Source organism: Carcharhinus amblyrhynchos, chromosome 8, assembly GCF_965287045.1.
Source record: "Carcharhinus amblyrhynchos chromosome 8, sCarAmb.v2.hapA, whole genome shotgun sequence".
Lineage (NCBI taxonomy): Eukaryota > Metazoa > Chordata > Chondrichthyes > Carcharhiniformes > Carcharhinidae > Carcharhinus > Carcharhinus amblyrhynchos.
Window position 1 is genome coordinate 12,080,496 of NC_137331.1, and position 17,438 is coordinate 12,097,933.

General features: G+C 44.8%; 1 protein-coding gene across 8 annotated transcripts in view; it reads left to right on the top strand.

Moving 5' to 3' along the window:
- The window catches only part of LOC145346443 (cAMP-regulated phosphoprotein 21-like), a 374,167-nt gene that overhangs the window by 306,585 nt on the left and 50,144 nt on the right, over positions 1-17,438 (top strand). For all 8 annotated transcript variants that reach the window (XM_080193684.1, XM_080193683.1, XM_080193682.1 and 5 more), the window contains one exon: positions 15,033-15,159. In XM_080193684.1, coding sequence (XP_080049810.1) covers positions 15,033-15,159 — 127 coding nt within the window. The remainder of the gene's footprint in view (positions 1-15,032; positions 15,160-17,438) is intronic.

Consider the following 17,438-nt stretch of genomic DNA (forward strand, 5'->3'; position numbering starts at 1 on the left):
GTATAGGGCATTGGTGAGGCCACAGCTGGAGTACTGTGTGCAGTTTTGGGCGCCGCACCTGCGCAAGGATATTTTGGCCCTGGAGGGAGTGCAGAGGAGGTTTACTAGGCTGATACTGGAGTTGAGGGGATTGAGCTATGAGGAGAGGCTGAATAAACTAGGCTTGTACTCGTTGGAGTTTAGAAGAATGAGGGGAGATCTCATTGAGACGTATAAGATGATGAATGGGATGGATAGGATAGAGGTGGAGAGACTCTTCCCGCTCAAAAAAGACAGTAGGACTAGGGGGCACAGCCTCAAGATAAAGGGGAGGCGGTTTAGAACGGAGTTGAGGAGGAACTTCTTCACTCAAAGGGTGGTGAATCTCTGGAATTCTCTGCCCGTTGAAGTGGTGGAGGCTGCCTCGCTAAATATTTTTAAGAAGCGGGTTGATGGGTTCTTGATAAGAGAGGGGATTAAGGGTTATGGGGAGAGGGTGGGAAAGTGGAACTGAGCCACAACAGATCAGCCATGATCTTATTGAATGGCGGGGCAGGCTCGAAGGGCTAGATGGCCTACTCCTGCTCCTATTTCTTATGATCTTATGATCTTATGTACATTTTGCACCATCAGATCTGGATTTAGTAATTGCAAAGTGCAGTATAACACTTTATCCAATATACCATAATACATGTGAAGATTTTTCCACTTTCTCAATGCTGTCCATCCCCTTAATAGCTTGGCAGATACCTTGACAACTACATTATTTAATGGTTACATACCATTTCAAAATAAATTCCTCATTTTATTAAATATATATATAACTTGTGATACAGCATTTCATTACAACATGGGAATTTGGCAGCTGCTTTTATACTTGCCTCCCCGAGAGTTCCCATTTCCAAATCATGGTTTACCCATGTCTCATAACACCTTTGTGTTGGTTTGAATCAGATCACCTTCCAGAACTGACTCAACTCCACAAAAATTGCAAGGGGTTCGAAATGCCCACTTCTGAAATGGTGCCAACAACTTTGAACCATAAGCATCTGCACTCCTGATTCACTCGCTTATCCCATACCATGGAAAATCGCAGCTACCAGGAATCTCTGGATTCCCATATATTCCTTAGACACTTTATTAATGTTGATATAGGATTAATTCTGTGTCATGAAAGTTTGGGATTTCACCACTCTGTGGCTGGTTTCAGTGCTTATCTACCTGTAAAGAATGGATACGTAAATATTTGTCTTTCATGGTTATATTATGCCAGCTACATAAGGAATGGTTTGGTGGATAAAGTGTAAAAGAGCTGGGTCAACAGCCTGAAGGGCCTTCTCCTGTGCCATCACCATTCTGTGATTCTGAGTGTGTGCATGAAGGAAATGATCGTCCAAGATCTGCAGAATCCTCATGTCAGCCACGGGTCATCGCTGAGTCAGAAGGTTGTAGGTTCAAGTCCCACTCCAGAGGTTTGACTACATAATCCAGGTTGACACTCCCAGTGTAGTATTGGGGGAGTACTGCACTGTCGGAGGTTTACCATCTTTTGGGTGAGACGGTAAACTGATGCCCCATCGGGTCAATGTAAAGGATCTCATGATTGTACTCAAAGGAGAATAGGATCACCTCTCCCCAAAGTCCTGAGCAATGTTTATCATGCACTAAAACATTCTCTTGTCATTGATCTGGATTCTTGCTGTGCGCAAACTGGCTGCTACATTTCAACAGCAGTCACAGTTCAAAAAATGTTTCTTTGGCTTGAAAGTACTTTGCAATGTCCAATGCAGTGAAAGGTGCTATATAAATACAAATTCTTTATCAGTATCAACAGATTTTGCCTTCTACAAAGTTTAAGTAATATCTATTTTAAAGTTTCAAAAATAAAGTTGGTGGTATAGTTCAAAGGCAATAATTTGTGCATCTATACACAATGACCTCGATTCCATTCTACATTCACTAACATACTTCAAAACACACTTCCTTCAAAACATGCACACAAAATGAAGCTCAACAGTACATAGCATATACAGAACAGAGATGCACACTATTAAAAGCTATGTAACTTAAGTAAATGAAGGTGTCTCCCCAGAGTATAGCCAGAGATCCTGATGTTGGAATACCCACTAAAAACAGGCGATTGAAAGAGATGCTGACCCTGAATACACTTCACTTTGACTTCCACCTAGCAAACCCTGCAGCTCACCTTATCTCCTCTAGATCTCAAGGGTAGGAGTCTTAGCTGTGTTGAAGAGCAGAAGGATCTTGGGGTCCGGGTCCATAGGACTCTTAAATCGGTCTCACAGGTGGAGGATGTGGTCAAGAAGGCGTATGGTGTACTGGCCTTCATTAAACGAGGGATTGAGTTTAGGGGTCAGGAGGTAATGCTGCAACTTTATAAGACCCTTGTCAGACCCCACTTGGAGTACTGTGCGCAGTTCTGGTCGCCTCACTACAGGAAGGATGTGGAAGCTATTGAGAGGGTGCAGAGGAGATTTACAAGGATGTTGCCTGGATTGGGAGACATGCCTTATGAAGATAGGTTGAGGGAGCTAGGTCTCTTTTCCCTGGAGAGACGAAGGTTGAGAGGCGACCTGATAGAGGTTTATAAAATGTTGACAGGAATAGATAGGGTGGATTCTCAGAGGCTATTTCCCCGGCTTGAAATGGTCACTGCGAGAGGACACAGATTTAAGGTGCTGGGAAGCAAGTACAGAGGAGATGTTAGGAGTAAGTTTTTCACTCAGAGGGTGGTAAGTGAGTAGAATCGGCTGCCGTCGGTGGTATAGAGGCGAACTCGCTGGGGTCTTTTAAAAGACTTCTGGATGAGTATATGGGATCTAATGAGATTGGGAGTTACAGATAGTTTTAGGGCTTGGTAGGCATACATGTGATCAGCGCAACTTGTGGGCCGAAGGGCCTGTTTGTGCTGTAGTGTTCTATGTCCTATGTTCAAAAATAAATGTTTGGAAACTCCGTCCCTTGTTGCAAAGTTTGTGGTTGTATCAAACAATTTACTATGATTGGAACCTTGACATGGGTTGAAATTTTACACATAGGCAGTGACCCTGGCTGCTGAGAAGTTGGGGAAGACAGCCTGCTCTGTTTAACTGGATCGGTACCACTCAGAGTCCTATCTCTGAGCTGTGATGTTCCTCGTCCATATGGACCCAGACCCACTCCATATTGCATATTTAACCAATGTACCATTTCAAAGCTGGAGAATAAGGGTTGGGACCCTTTATCTTCCTGATGTATGTTAATGACCTAGACTTTGTTGTACAGGCACAATTTCAAAATTTGTGGATGATATGAAACTTGGAAGCATTACCTATACGATACTTCACTTTATAAGGATTTAGCACATATAGGATTAACGTGGGAATGAATACAATATCATCCACACAGATGTAAGAGAACACATGACCCAGGGGTCAGTCTATTGTTGGACAGAGCCGTGTGTATAAGCAAGCATGAAGCCAACTCTTAGCTTTAACTCTTTACTTATGTATATGTATATATAGAGAGAGAGAGTATGTACAGTCTCTCTCTCTCTCCATATATATATTATAAATACATATATATAGACAGAGACTCCTTCTCCATTGTAGCAATTCTGCAATTCCGTGATTCTACTCAACTATAAAGAAATAGTTGAGTAGAAAAGCTGTGGCTATGATGCAAAGCCTCCCTGTTTGCCCAAGAGGCTGTTTTCTAGCCAACTTGTACCTACTGCATTGTCACCAATGCTCCCTTAATGCTGAATCACGTGTTTTCCACATCAGCACCTATCTGTGTATGCACATAAATATAATTCTTGTTGTTAATAAATACATACATTTCACTTACTTAAGCTTATGAAGACTTCATTGAGACCTACTGAACAGTATCCAACACCCTACAACAAGAATGATAGTGTAGAACTTCAAAACAAAATACACTAGTTATGGAGTGGGTGAACAACTGGCACATGAAGTTTAATGCAAAGAAACTTGAACTGATTCATTTTGGTAGGAAGAACATGGAGAGACAATGTAAAATGAAAGGGTACAATTTAAAAGTGGGTGTAGGTAGAGGAACTTGTGAGTATGTGCAAAAGTCATTGAAAGTGACAGGACAGGCTGAGAGGATGGCTAATAAAGCATACAGGATCCTTGGCTTTCTTAATAATTACATAGAGTACAAGAACAAGCAGCTTATGTTGAACAAGTATACGATACGAGTTCAAGCTTGGCTGTAGTACTGCATCCTGTTCTGGGCACTGCATTTTAGAAGGTGAAATCATTGGAAAAAGTACAAAAAAGACTCGTGAAAATGGTACCAGTGATGAGGAGTTCAGTTATAACGGTAAATTGGGAAAGTTGAAGATGAGGAAAGAATGCTGAGAGATTTGATAGAGATAATCAAAGTCGTGCGGAGTTTGGACAGAGTAGATAGGAGAAATTGTTCCCATTTGTGAAAGATCAAGAATGAGAGAGCACAAATTTAAAGTAATTGGGGAAAAAAAAGCAAAAGTAAAATGAGAAAAAAAACTTTTTCACACAGTGAGTGTTAAGGTCTGGAATGCTCTTTCTGAGAATGTAATGAAGACAGGTTCAATTGAAACATTCAGAAAGGGAATTTGGCTGTAATCTGAAAAGGAAGAATGTGCAGTTATAGGAAGAAGGCAGGAGAATGGAACAAGGGGAACTGTTCATTTAAAGAGCAGGTGCAGAGCAGACTCCTTCTCCATTTTAACAATTCTGTGATTCTGTAAAGTCTTACGCTGGTAAAAATATAGTTGAGCAGAAAAGCTACGGCCATGATGCAGAGCTTCCCTGTTTGTCCAGGAAGCTCTTCTCCAGCCTACCTGCACCTACTGCATTATCACCAATGAAAAGCACCTTTACTGCTGACACACTTGTTTTCTGTGTCAGCACTTAGAATTTTAATTGTAACCAATGGGATACATCAAAAGAACATCTTGATATTTCTGTATAGTTAATAATTGCAGTGCACTGACAGCTTAATTTCACATTACTCTGGTATACACATGTCTATTGACTGATGGGTGATTCTAAGGTCTTTCCAATGTACTACAACCGGTCACGGAAAATTGCCCATTTGTCAGCTGCCTTCACCGAATATGGTGGAAGTCATTCATCAATTTACCTTCATTCTTTAGTTGAACAGGGTAGTAGAATTTTTGTGCTTGTTTCCTGAGTTTGCTCCATAAAGAGAATGCCTTTACCTGATTTTTTTTTTTGGTCCTGTATTTGCAATATGAATGGGAGAAGTTTGGCAGCAACTTTTGGAAGTATGCATGTGCTCAATTTAATGCATAAATCTGAACATTACTGTCAGAGGTACCGTGTTGTTACACAAGGTGCGCTGCCGCACTCTCTATCAATAGACCCAACATTGAAATGACAAAATGTCAAGAACCTGTTATTCTTGCCCACTAGTTCAATACTAAACAGAACTGAAAACATTTGGACTGGCCCATTTGAGAGTAAGTGATATTTTAGTGGTGTGATAAGTGATCATTACTACTGAACAAAACTCTGAAAATTTATTTTTACAGGCATGGAATCTTGTTCCTTCAGATAAAAAAAAGTGTAGGAAATTTTTTAAAACTTTTTTTTACCCTTTCTATCCACCTCTTTTATCTCTCTCTCCTTTAATCCTTTTGTTATTTCTTAATCTTTATTTTATTTTCTGTGCATAATTTCAATCCATTCCTTATTGGATTTGATGTATGACAACACCAGGTTAAAGTCCCACAGGTTTATTTGGTAGCAAAAGCCACCAGCTTTCAGAGCACTGCACTTAAAATCTCAGGTGAGTGAGATTTCAGTTCACAAACAGAACATATAAAGACACAAACTCCATTTACAAAATAATGGTTGGAATGTGAGTCTTTACAGGTAATCAAGTCTTAAAACTAGAGACAATGTGAGTGGAGAGAGGGTTAAGCAGAGATTAAAGAGATGTGTATTGTCTCCAGCCCGGACAGTTAGTGAGATTTTGCAAACCCAGGCAAGTCGTGGGGGTTACAGATAATGCAACATGAACCCAAGATCCTGGTTGAGGCTGTCCTCATGTGTGCAGAACTTGGCTATCAGTCTCTGCTCAGTGACTCTGCGCTGTTGTGTGTCTTGAAGGCGGCCTTGGAGAATGCTTACCCGAAGATCAGAGGCTGAATGCCCATGATCGCTGAAGTGTTCTCCAGCCGAAGAGAACACTCTTGCCTGGTGGTTGTCGAGTAGTGTTTATTCATCCGTTGTCATAACGTCTGCATGGTCTCGCCAACGTACCATGCCTCGGGACATCCTTTCCTGCAGCGTATCAGGTAGATAACATTGACTGAGTTGCAAGTGTATGTACCGTGTACCTGGTGGATGGTGTTCTCACATGAGATGATGGCATCTGTGTCGATGATCCAGCACGTCTTGCAAAGGTTGCTGTGGCAGGGTTGTGTGTTATCATGGTCACTGTTCTCCTGATAGTTGGGTAATTTGTCATGAGCATTCGGCCTCTGATCTTAGGGTAAGTGGTCTCCAAGGTGGCCTTCACAACACACAGCACAGAGTCGCTAAGCAGAGACTGATAGCCAAGTTCCACACACATGAGGATGGCCTCAACCGGGATCTTGGGTTCATGTCACACTATCTATGACCCCCACGACTTGTCTGGGCTTGCAAAATCTCACTAACTAGCTTGGCTGGAGACAATACACATCTCTTTAACCTGTGCTTAAGCCTCTCTCCACTCACATTGTCTGTACCTTTAAGACTTGATTACCTGTAAAGACTTGCATTCCAACCATTATTTTGTAAATTGAGTTTGTGTCTTTATATGCCCTGTTTGTGAGCTGAAATCCCATCACCTGATGAAGGAACAGCGCTCAGAAAGCTTGTGGCTTTTGCTACCAAATGAACCCCTGTTGGACTTTACCCTGGTGTTGTGAGACTTCTTACTGTTTACCCCAGTCCAACGCCGGCATCTCCACATCATGGATTTAATGTGCCTTAGTGAGGATTGTTTAATCTGGTTGAAGAAGACCAGTATTGTTTGTCCTGTTCAGATCCCACAGGTCCTTTGTGGAGCTTGTTGCACTGTTCAGGAAGCCAAATTAGAGGCAATCTCTTATCCCCAAAGATCTGTGGGTTACTGACAGCAAGGTAAATGAAAAGTCACTGCAGCTTTTAAAAGAAACCTACAAATCCCATTTCTTAATTCCATAAACAGCCACTTCTCCTTTTTATTGACATTTTGAGGACATTTACATGGGCATCTAACCATAAAATTGTGAATGTGAGAATTCTGAAAACTTATTCCCGTAAACTTCATTTAACCTGCTCATCCCCCTGACATTACGGTCAATTTAACCTGGCCAATCAACCTAACCCACGCATTTTTGGACTGTGGGAAGAAACCGGAGCACCTGGAGGAAACCCACGCAGACACAAGGAGAATGTGCAAACTCCACACAGAGTTCCTGGCGCTGTGAGGGAGCAGTGCTAACCATTGTGCCACCTTGCTGCCCCAACCCTATACAAGTTTAACATAACCTCCTTAGCTCCTGTACTCTATGCCCCTATCAATAAGCCTCAGATACTGTACACTTTTATTAACCATGCTCTTAACCTGTCCTGCCACTTTCAATAACTTGCACATCTATACATCCGGGTATCTCTGCTCCTGCATGCTTTTTACAATTGCAGTAGAATTTTATATTGTCTCTCTTTGCCCTTCCTAATATAATGACACATTTCATGATTTTCTGCATTAAATTTAATCTCCCATTCCACCAAACCTTTTTAGGTCTTTTTGAGTTCTACACTATCCTTCTCCCAGTTCACAACACTTCCAAGTTTTGTACCATTTGTAAATTTTGAACTTGTGCCCTGAACGCCAGGGTCTAAGTTATCAGTATGTGTATCAGTAGGACCAAGGTTCCTAACACTGAATCCTGAGGAGGAAAGAAAAGTAAGCACAGGAACAGGCTCTTCAGCCCTCCAAGCCCATGCTAATCATGATGATCCACCATTCTCAGCATGAAAAGCTTTCCCCGTACATCTCCCTCTCACCTTGAACCTGGGTCCCCTTGTAATCGACACTTCCACCCTATGAAAAAAACCTTTGACTATCCACCCTGTCCATGCCTCTCATAATTTTGTAAACCTCGATTAGGTCTCCCCTAAGCATCTGAGTTCGATTTCTGGTTTGGATCACTGTCTGTGTGGAGTTTGCACATTCTCCTCGTGTCTGCGTGGGTTTCCTCCGGGTGCTCCGGTTTCCTCCCACAGTCCAACGATGTGCGGGTTAGGTTGATTGGCCATGCTAAAATTGCCCCTTAGTGTCCTGAGATGCGTAGGTTAGAGGGGTTAGCAGGTTAGTATGTAGGGATATGCGGGTAGGGCCTGGGTGGGACTGTGGCCAGTGCAGAGTTGATGGACCAAATGGCCTCTTTCTGCACTGTAGGGTTTCTGTGATTCTCTGTGTTTCCAGTGAAAACAATCCTAGTTTATTCAACCTCTCCTCATAGCCAACACACTTGAGACCATGCCATTGCACTCTAAAGCTTTCACATCCTTCTGATAATGTGGTGACCAGAACTGCATGTAACACCCCAATATGGCCTAACCAAGGTTTTATACAGCTGCAACGGTATTTGCCAACTCTTTGCCTTTCCCTAGACTATCCATTAACCAACAATTTCTCTTTCTTATCACTCAGCCCATTTTATATCCATGTGCTACTATCCATTTTTATTCCACGAGTTCTAACTTTGCTCACAGGTCTGTTGTTGCGGTATTTTATCAAACGCTTTAGGAAATCTATCTACACCACATCATAAGCATCACGGACATAAGCAGCACCGTCTTCATCAATCTTCACTGTTACCTCATCGAAAAACACCAAGTAAACAAATCTGTGCTGCCTTTTGCTTGATTAACTCACATTTGTCCAAGTGGTTAATTTTCTCCCAAATTGTTATTTCCAGAAGCTTCCTCTTGTTGCTGGACTCAGCGTAACACCTTTGTGGGCACAAGGGTGTAAAATCTGGAATTCCTTAGTTCCCTGGCACCTAAGCAAACCCGAAAAATGATATCCCAAGGATGTCTTTATCCTTGGGATATCCTTGAGGGGGAGCTGGCGCTGTAATGGTCACGTGACTGGTAATCCAGAGCCCAGGCTCAGGGACAGAGGCTTAAATGCCACCGTGGTAGCTGGTGGAATTTAAACTCAATGAATAAAATCTGGAATTTAAAGCTAGTCTCAGTTATGGCGACCACAAACCTATTGATTGCTGTAAAATCTACCTGGTTCGCTAATACTCTGAGCTTGGTCTGGCCTACATGTGACTCCAGACCCACCACAATGTGGCTGCTTCTTAATTGCCCTCTGAAATGGTGTGGTTAGTTCAATATCAATTAGGGGTGGGTCACAAATGCTGCCTTTGCCAGTAACATCCACGTCTCATGAAAGAATAAATAGTAGGTGAAATCGTACCAAAAAACGCAGAGTGTTGGTTCGAACATGAAAAAGGGAGTGTTTCCTGCTGATAGCGCCTACATGTTTTCAGTCCACAATGACTGCAGGGGACGGCAGCCAAGAAGGCAGCACTGAGGCTTCTTGGAGGACACCAGGATGCTGGATGGAGTGGAGCAGAAGCAATGTACTCCCTACCCCCCACTCCAGGGGATGGCCTTCCAGCAAGGTCATTACCCCCCCAACCCCGCCTGGGACGCAGTGGCAGCCCTGGTCAGTGTACGGGCTCTCCAGAAGAAGACGGAGCAGCAATATCAGAGGATGAATGACCTCCTTCGCTCAGTTAAGGTAAGTGAACCATTCCCAGTTTCCCACTGCACTCCGTCGCACATCCCTCACCCTTTCTCTCATTCAGCCATCTGGGCCTTTGCCAACACCAGCCAATAGATCCCACCCTCACCCACAATCAACAGTACTTGCTATGCTCTTCATACTCCAGCTCCCACCCAGGCCCTAATCTGTCACAGCTCATTACCACCTTAAACACCAACACTGCCAGCTACACTCCTCCTCTCTGTGTCATTGCAGGACAAACTTAACCACAACAGGCGCTGGAGAGGAGGGAGACCATGTCTGTGCTGCTGGTGGAGGATAGACTGATAGAGCCCTACAGTGCAGAAAGAGGCCCCTCGAGCCTGCACCGAACACAATCCCACCCCAGGCCCTACCCCCATATCCCTACATATTATACCCACTAATCCCTCTAACCTACACATCCCTGGACACTAAGGGGCAATTTCTTAGCATGGCCAATCAACCTAACCCGCACATCTTTGGACTGTGGGAGGAAACCGGAGTACCCGGAGGAAACCCACGCAGACACGAGGAGAATGTGCAAACTCCGCACAGACAGTGACCCGAGCCGAGAATCGAACCCAGGACCCTGGAGCTGTGAAGCAGACGTGCTAACCACTGTGCTACCATGCCGCCCAGTGAAGTGGGGGGGCAGCGGGGAATCCCCATTACGTGTACTGTCATTTCTCAAGTCTTAAGCTCAATGATCTCTCTGTGTCCCCTGTAATGCACTGATGCCATGTCTCTTCTCTTGCAGAATGGCCAGTGGAACAGGCCAGACCATTCTCGCACCGCCTGGGCCTGCTGGAATCCAGCAGCTTGGAGGGACTTTTCCAACCCCACCATTGAAGAGGCGTCACAGCTGTTCACCCATACCTGGCACCACCACAGTTACTCACACCTCGGTGTGTTGTCCAAGTAGACAGGTTCTGGGGACTCACCGATCAGCATCTCACGGCTGAAGAGAGCCAGGGAATGGCACTCGGAGGGACGCTGAAGCCCAGGACTCTGTTGAGCCCTGGGCCGATGATGTCCCCAGCTCCCAGTAATCCCAGAGCTGCAAAGGCAGAGTCGCGACCATCAAGGAGGGGGTGACAGCAGCCCTCCTCGGAATGCAAGGCTGACTGCAGGAGTTCCATCACCTTCTATCCGAGGAGAGGGTGTGTCACCGAGGCCATCATTGCGAGGGTGGCGTCTGCAGTGGAGACCTTGGCGCAGGATTTGTACTTCATGGTGGGGATGCCCACTTCACGACCTCCATATCTGAGCATGTGAGCTTAATGGTGCAGGGCTTAGACTACAGGGTGCAGGCACTGGTGTTAGCACTAGAGGAAGCCAGGGCTTCTGGATCTCACTCCAGCTTCCCCTCCATCCCATGGAGGAGCACTCCGGCCCACAGAAACCCAAAGGGAAGAGGATTGGTAGGAGTACAGCCCGGAGCCCTTCATCCAGGCCACCCTGTGTGTTTCCTGTTCATCTGACACAACTCCAGCCCCTGATACCAAAGAGAACAGCAGTCAAACATCCGTGCTGTCCAAAAGCAGGCCTGGATCCTCTACATTCCAGCCCCCCAGGGGATGCTTGCAAAGGTTATCTCGGGCAAAAAGGCCTGGAAGTCAGCATGGCTCCTGAACCTCAGCTGTGGATCTTATGGCTACACCTAGATGCAGTGGGAGTGTCAGGAAGAATACAGGCAGTAGTGTAGATAGGTCACCATTTTGTATTGAATGTTTGGCATTAAAATACATCCACAGAGCTTCCACCCAGTTCGTTCATGCCACCAAGCTTGGGAACCATTGTGCTCACCTAATGCCTCATCTCTGTGGAGTGTGAGAATGGCAGTGCCTTGTCCCTCCCACACTGGCGATGCAGTAAGGAGGCACTGCTGCTGGAACGCGCCATCCCTGCACCAAGCCCATCCTCCAAACCCTGTCCATGGAAGGGTGAACAACTTCACCCCTCCATCACACAGCACACCTCTCACGGAGGCAATGTCTACTCGAATTATTGCTAGACCTTTCGTCTAGAAACTCAGCTAATGTTCTGGGGACCTGGGTTCAAATCCTACCACAGCAGATGGCGAAATTTGAATTCAATAAAAAATATCTGGAATTAAGAATCTACTGACAACCATAAGACCATTGTCAATTGTCAGAAAAATCGATCTGGATCACTAATGTCCTTTACTGAAGGAAATCTGCTATTCTCACCTGGTCTGGCTTACATGAGACTCCAGACCCAACGAGGGGACATAGCTTTAAATTAAGGGGTGGTGATTATAGGATGGATGTCAGAGGTAGGTTCTTTACTCAGAGGGTAGTAAGGGCGTGGAATGCCCTGCCTGCAGCAGTAGTGGACTCGCCAACTTTAAGGGCATTCAAATGGTCAGTGGATAGGCATATGGATAACATTGGAATAGTTTAGGTTAGAGGGTCATTAGATTGGTTCCACTGATCGGCGCAACATTGAGGGCCGAAGGGCCTGTACTGCGCTGTAATGTTCTATGTTCTACGTATCACTGAGGATGAGAGGAGCGTTGCTCTATCTTCAATGCAAATCATCATCATTTTCCTATACAGCCTGGATCATAGCATCAGCACCCTGCACATGGTGCCTGGTAACAGCAAGGGAACATACAGCCGGCAGGCACCACATTACTGGTGAGACGTCAGTCCCTATGCTGGAAGAGCTAGTCGAGCCTTGTCCTGCCCATCCCCAAAGCAAGATGCTATGAGGCCAACCCTCGCGCATCGGCCCAGACGGGCCCTGCCCACTTCCCAGACTTTTTCCACCTCTTCATCCATGTGGTCACCCTCACTGCCCTCTTAACACCTTTTTCATCTGAGATGTGAAGCTCCTCCGTCTCCTCCAGATCCAGGTGATCTTCCCTCTGCAGTGCCAAGTTGTGGAGCGCACAGCAGGCCACAATGATGCGGGAGACTCTCTGGGGGCTGTGTCGTAGGGCCCCCTCGACTGATCCAGGCACTGGAACTGGATCTTCAGCAGGCCAGTCGCTTGCTGGACCAACACGCAGAGCGGAGCGTGAGCCTCATGAGTCTCAGCAGGCGTTTGTGGCCTCTGCACTGCTAACATCAGCCACCTCCTGATGCTGTGCACTCCACTCGCCTGCCTCCGAGGAGCCGTTCCTCCAGCTGCTGCTCTTCCTCAAAGAATTCCCCAATTCCTCAAAGATTGGGGGACGTGGGAGCGCCCCAAGATGTAGCTGTCATGGGCACACCCTGGGAAATGGGCACTTGCCACCATGAAGTGCATCGTGTGGTCACCAACAAGCTGCACGTTGAGGGAATGGAAGCCCTTGCGATTCATGAATGGCACCGCTTGGCACCATGGAGTGCGCAGGGCCACGTGGGTGCTGTCAATCAAACCTTGCACCTGGGGCAAGCCTGCTAAGGTGGCGAAGCCCCTGGCCCTGGCATCTTGGCTCACCTGGTCCTGATCCAAGTTGATACACATGTGAGCCCTCACATCAAGGGCATTTGTAACCTCTCGGATATATTTGTGTGTGGCAGTCTGGGAGATGCCAGGTAAGCTGCTCTGGAATGAGCCACTTGCGTAGAAATTCAGTCTAAGGGCCACAGTGGGTGCCCTCCCATTCCATGTGGTGCCAGTTCTTCCAGGATCTGGCAGCGGTGGTCCAACCCAACAGGCTCCGTGATCCTCCAGACCCTGCACTGTAAAGAAGGGAAAACCACAGTGAGCTCTAAAGGTTCGTGAGAGAGTCCTGATTCTCCTTCCTTGATTCCTCTGAAATTACCACCCAATGGCAGCACACTCAGTGCCTCAATGCCATCCCTCATACCCTCCAGTCAGACACTATAGCCACATCTCCACGCTGCTCCCTGTCAACTCCAACATGATGCAACGCATGGACCCACCGGGTCTCAGTGGCACCAAATGCCCACATTCCCCGAGTCCAACCCCCTCCCCCTCCACAAAGAAACCTGGCATCACATTAGCGGGCAGTGTAGTGGCTACACATGACCAGTGTTTGCATCCTGAAGGGGACTTCACCAATGCTTGCCATCATGACCTTGATTGGGATGCGTGACGGTAGCCATCGCCCACTTTGCATGGGGGAGGGACACATCAGTGTTACCTGTCTGATGTTGCAGCCTTACTGGGAATGTCAGCTCCCACAGCAGGATCCACTGCTTGGTTGTATTGAAAGAACATTATTAAGTAAGCAGTTACGATTGCAATTTCTTTTGCTATATCTAGGTAAGGCCCACATGGAGGTTATTAGCTTCCATTAATCATATTTAATTGAGCCGGACGTGCTGGGTCAGTGATTTTCTGCCTGCGTATAACTGATTGTATTTCGCAAGACTTTACTAATATCCTCCTGAGAGTAAAACATCTCACTAGACGAAAAGCTGAATATTAATTTGGGTCAGTGTTGAGGAATGAAGCAGAAAGTTATTTCCTTATCCAGTTAACAGGTTCTCTCAGAGCGGTGTGCAAACGTTCATCAGCAAGTTTTTAAAACATTGCCTACTGCGTAAATAATTGTTTTGTTTTTCCCATATCAATTAATTGCAACCAGGTCTAAACGGAATTTTTGAAATTTCATGAACCAGTAAATTGCCCCCTTTTGACAAAAAGTGATTGAAAAACAGAAACATCTGCTTCATCGCTGTGGTTGCTGTAAACTGATTATGCAGTTGTCAGACAAAAGTGATCATGTTCTGTGATCTGTGATTCATTTCCCAATGTAAATCCTGTGCATCTTTTTCTATTTGATCTGGGTAGGATCGATTGGAACAGACTGCTTTCTCAGCTCGTTAGAACCAAAAAAAAATGTAATTCACCGTGGATGATGTTGTTTATCTAGGCACATCTAACTGTGTTTTTCATATATCCATTATCATGCTACCTGGAGCTCACACTAATTGTGTAGGGAATTAGGCTGGCGTAAAACACAGTAGTTGGTATCTTGATTTATGGTTTCATGCAGTGATAATGAGATTGATGTCAGTATTCTGCATCTGGAAGTAGGTTACTGAGAGGAATCCAAAAGAGCAAATCATTTATCAGCTGAATAACAATGCTGGGCAAATGTATTTTTAATGTTATATTAAATGTTGTACTCTAATGAAATTAGTTAGAATTGCACTTATGTTCTTGAGTATTTTACCAAGTAATTAGTTATGTATGCACTGTTACTGATTGAAACTTGACAGTTGTCTGTGTGTCTCTTTCAGATGCCAGTATATTACTATCCATCGGGCCAGTACCCTACCTCAACAGCCCAACAGTTCAGGCCTGTTGCTTCTGTTCAATACAATACACAGCGAAGTCAGCATATACCACAGACCACACAACAGACAGGTATGGCATTTCTGCTATATTGCCTGATTTACAATGCCCCATCACCCATGGATCAAAATCTTTGGAGCACTTTTAGACCTTCAGATTCAGTTCATATTTCTACCTTTCCTTATCAATTTTGCGAAATGTTTAGTTACGTGCGTGTGTTGTAGGTTTGTGTAGTTTTGCACCATATTCTAAGAACCTTTTCTTTAAGAGGACTTTGCCCTTATTGTCCTAGCATGAACCTGGAGATTAATTGTGGTTTCATTTGCAGTATTCACGCTGCAAATAGTGTGGCACGGTAGCACAATGGTTAGCATTGCTGCTTCACAGGGACCCTGGTTCAATTCCGGGTTGGGTCACTATCTGTGCAGAGTCTGCACGTTCTCCCTGTGCCTGCGTGGTTTCCTCCCAGAGTCCGAAAGGTGGGCTGGTTAGATGCGTTGGCCACGCTAAATTCCCCCTCAGTCTACCCGAACAGGTGCCAGAGTGTGGCGACTCAGGGATTTTCACAGTAACTTCATTGCAGCGTTAATGTAAGCCTACTTGTGACAATAAATAAGTTAAAAAATGCAGAATTCCCATTATAACTTTTGTCTGAACAAGTGAGAATCAGAGATTTGATAAACTAAAAGAAATAACCACATATTTTGTTCCTAAAGCAGATAAAATTATGAAATACTGTAAATATGGCCATTGAAACACTGAGTGTCAACAGCATGTCTTCTTGCATTATATCCCTCGATGTGTTGGAACTTTCCAAGGGTCCAGGCCCTAGGCACTCTAGACGGACCTGTCACCTTCGATACAGAGGCAAGTTGAATCAGAGGATGCAGTTAAAAATGCCTGCCGCTCTCCCAAAATACCTCCGCTCGGTTCCTTATCAAATCGACAGCTCATCTATATACAGTTAAAATTCTGACCTCTTTGAAATTCCCCTTACCCCTTTTCCCATTCACTTCTTCATACCCCTCACCCCTCTCTCTCACTGTCAACCCCTCAATTCCTCACTCCTCACTTCCCAAATCCATCACCTTGCCCATTATCCATGATATGAACAAAACATACAAGCCCTATTATAACAGTTGGACACCACTGAATAGCCTAGAAAACTCCATAAGTAAACAAATCAACTCTTCAAGCCATGTGTATTCACAAAGGAAAGCACTTGTAAAACTATTAGACAAGGATGAATTTCAATCAAGAGCCTAGAAAACTCGCAGAGTAAACAAATGGACTCTTCAAATGTATAAGGCAAGTACTTGTAAAAATATTGAACAGTTGGATTTCAGTCAAGAGCCCATAAAACTTGCTGAATAAATAAACAGACTCTTTACACCAGCTGTGTAAAGCAAGGCAACCATTTGTAAACAATTAGATTGTTGAATTGCAACCAAGAATTATAAAACCTCCTGGATAAACACACAGACTTCAGAACAGCGATCTGAACAGATGTCTAAATACATAAGGATTAAACAGATTGTAAAAGTAAAGTCGCCTTGGTCTCAGATGACCCCCTTTTTGAAGAGGAGAGGTGGTGATTTAACCTGAGGATCAGCGTACTTCAGGCAAGGCTGAGATGGCAGGCCCTAATGAATGACCTCAGCCAGTACAGGAATTGAACCTGCGCTGCTGGTGTCACCTGCATCACAAACCAGCTGCCCAGCCAACTGAGCTAAACCAACCCCCATATTGTACACTGTTACACAACGGCTACTCTCTCAACAGTATGAAATTTACCCTTTTAACCATCAGATGATGTTTCTAACTCGACTGTAGACTTCCACATTTACAAAGCTAATTTTCGATCTGACAGCCCCTGGTAGAAATAACAATCTGTCAAACACATTGTTTAAAAGATAGTTACATCTTCAAACTACAGCAGCTTGACGAACACTGATACAACTCGTGCTAACATCTGAAAAAGATGGACTCAAACCATTTTGCTTATCTTTTGAACTGTTCCTGCCTCAAATCCATGGTGCAGGTTTCATTGCAGCTGGTTTGAAACCCGCGATCTGCTAAAGTCCATCCACCTCTGTGGAAATTACAAACCTTACCTAGGGTGGGCGCTTAATAAGTTCATAATGCTGCCAATTGCCTAGTTATGGAACAGGCGGGTCCTGGGTCTTGCTCCATCCCATGCCCTTGTGAAGGATGGAAACAGAAACCGGAATTGCAGCCAGCTCAGCAGCTATTTCTTTTTTTCAGTCCTGCCTTCATTTTGTCCCGATTGGGACCATGAAAATCCAACCCTTGGTTTAAGGAATACTTTTTATACATCCTTAAAAAAAAAC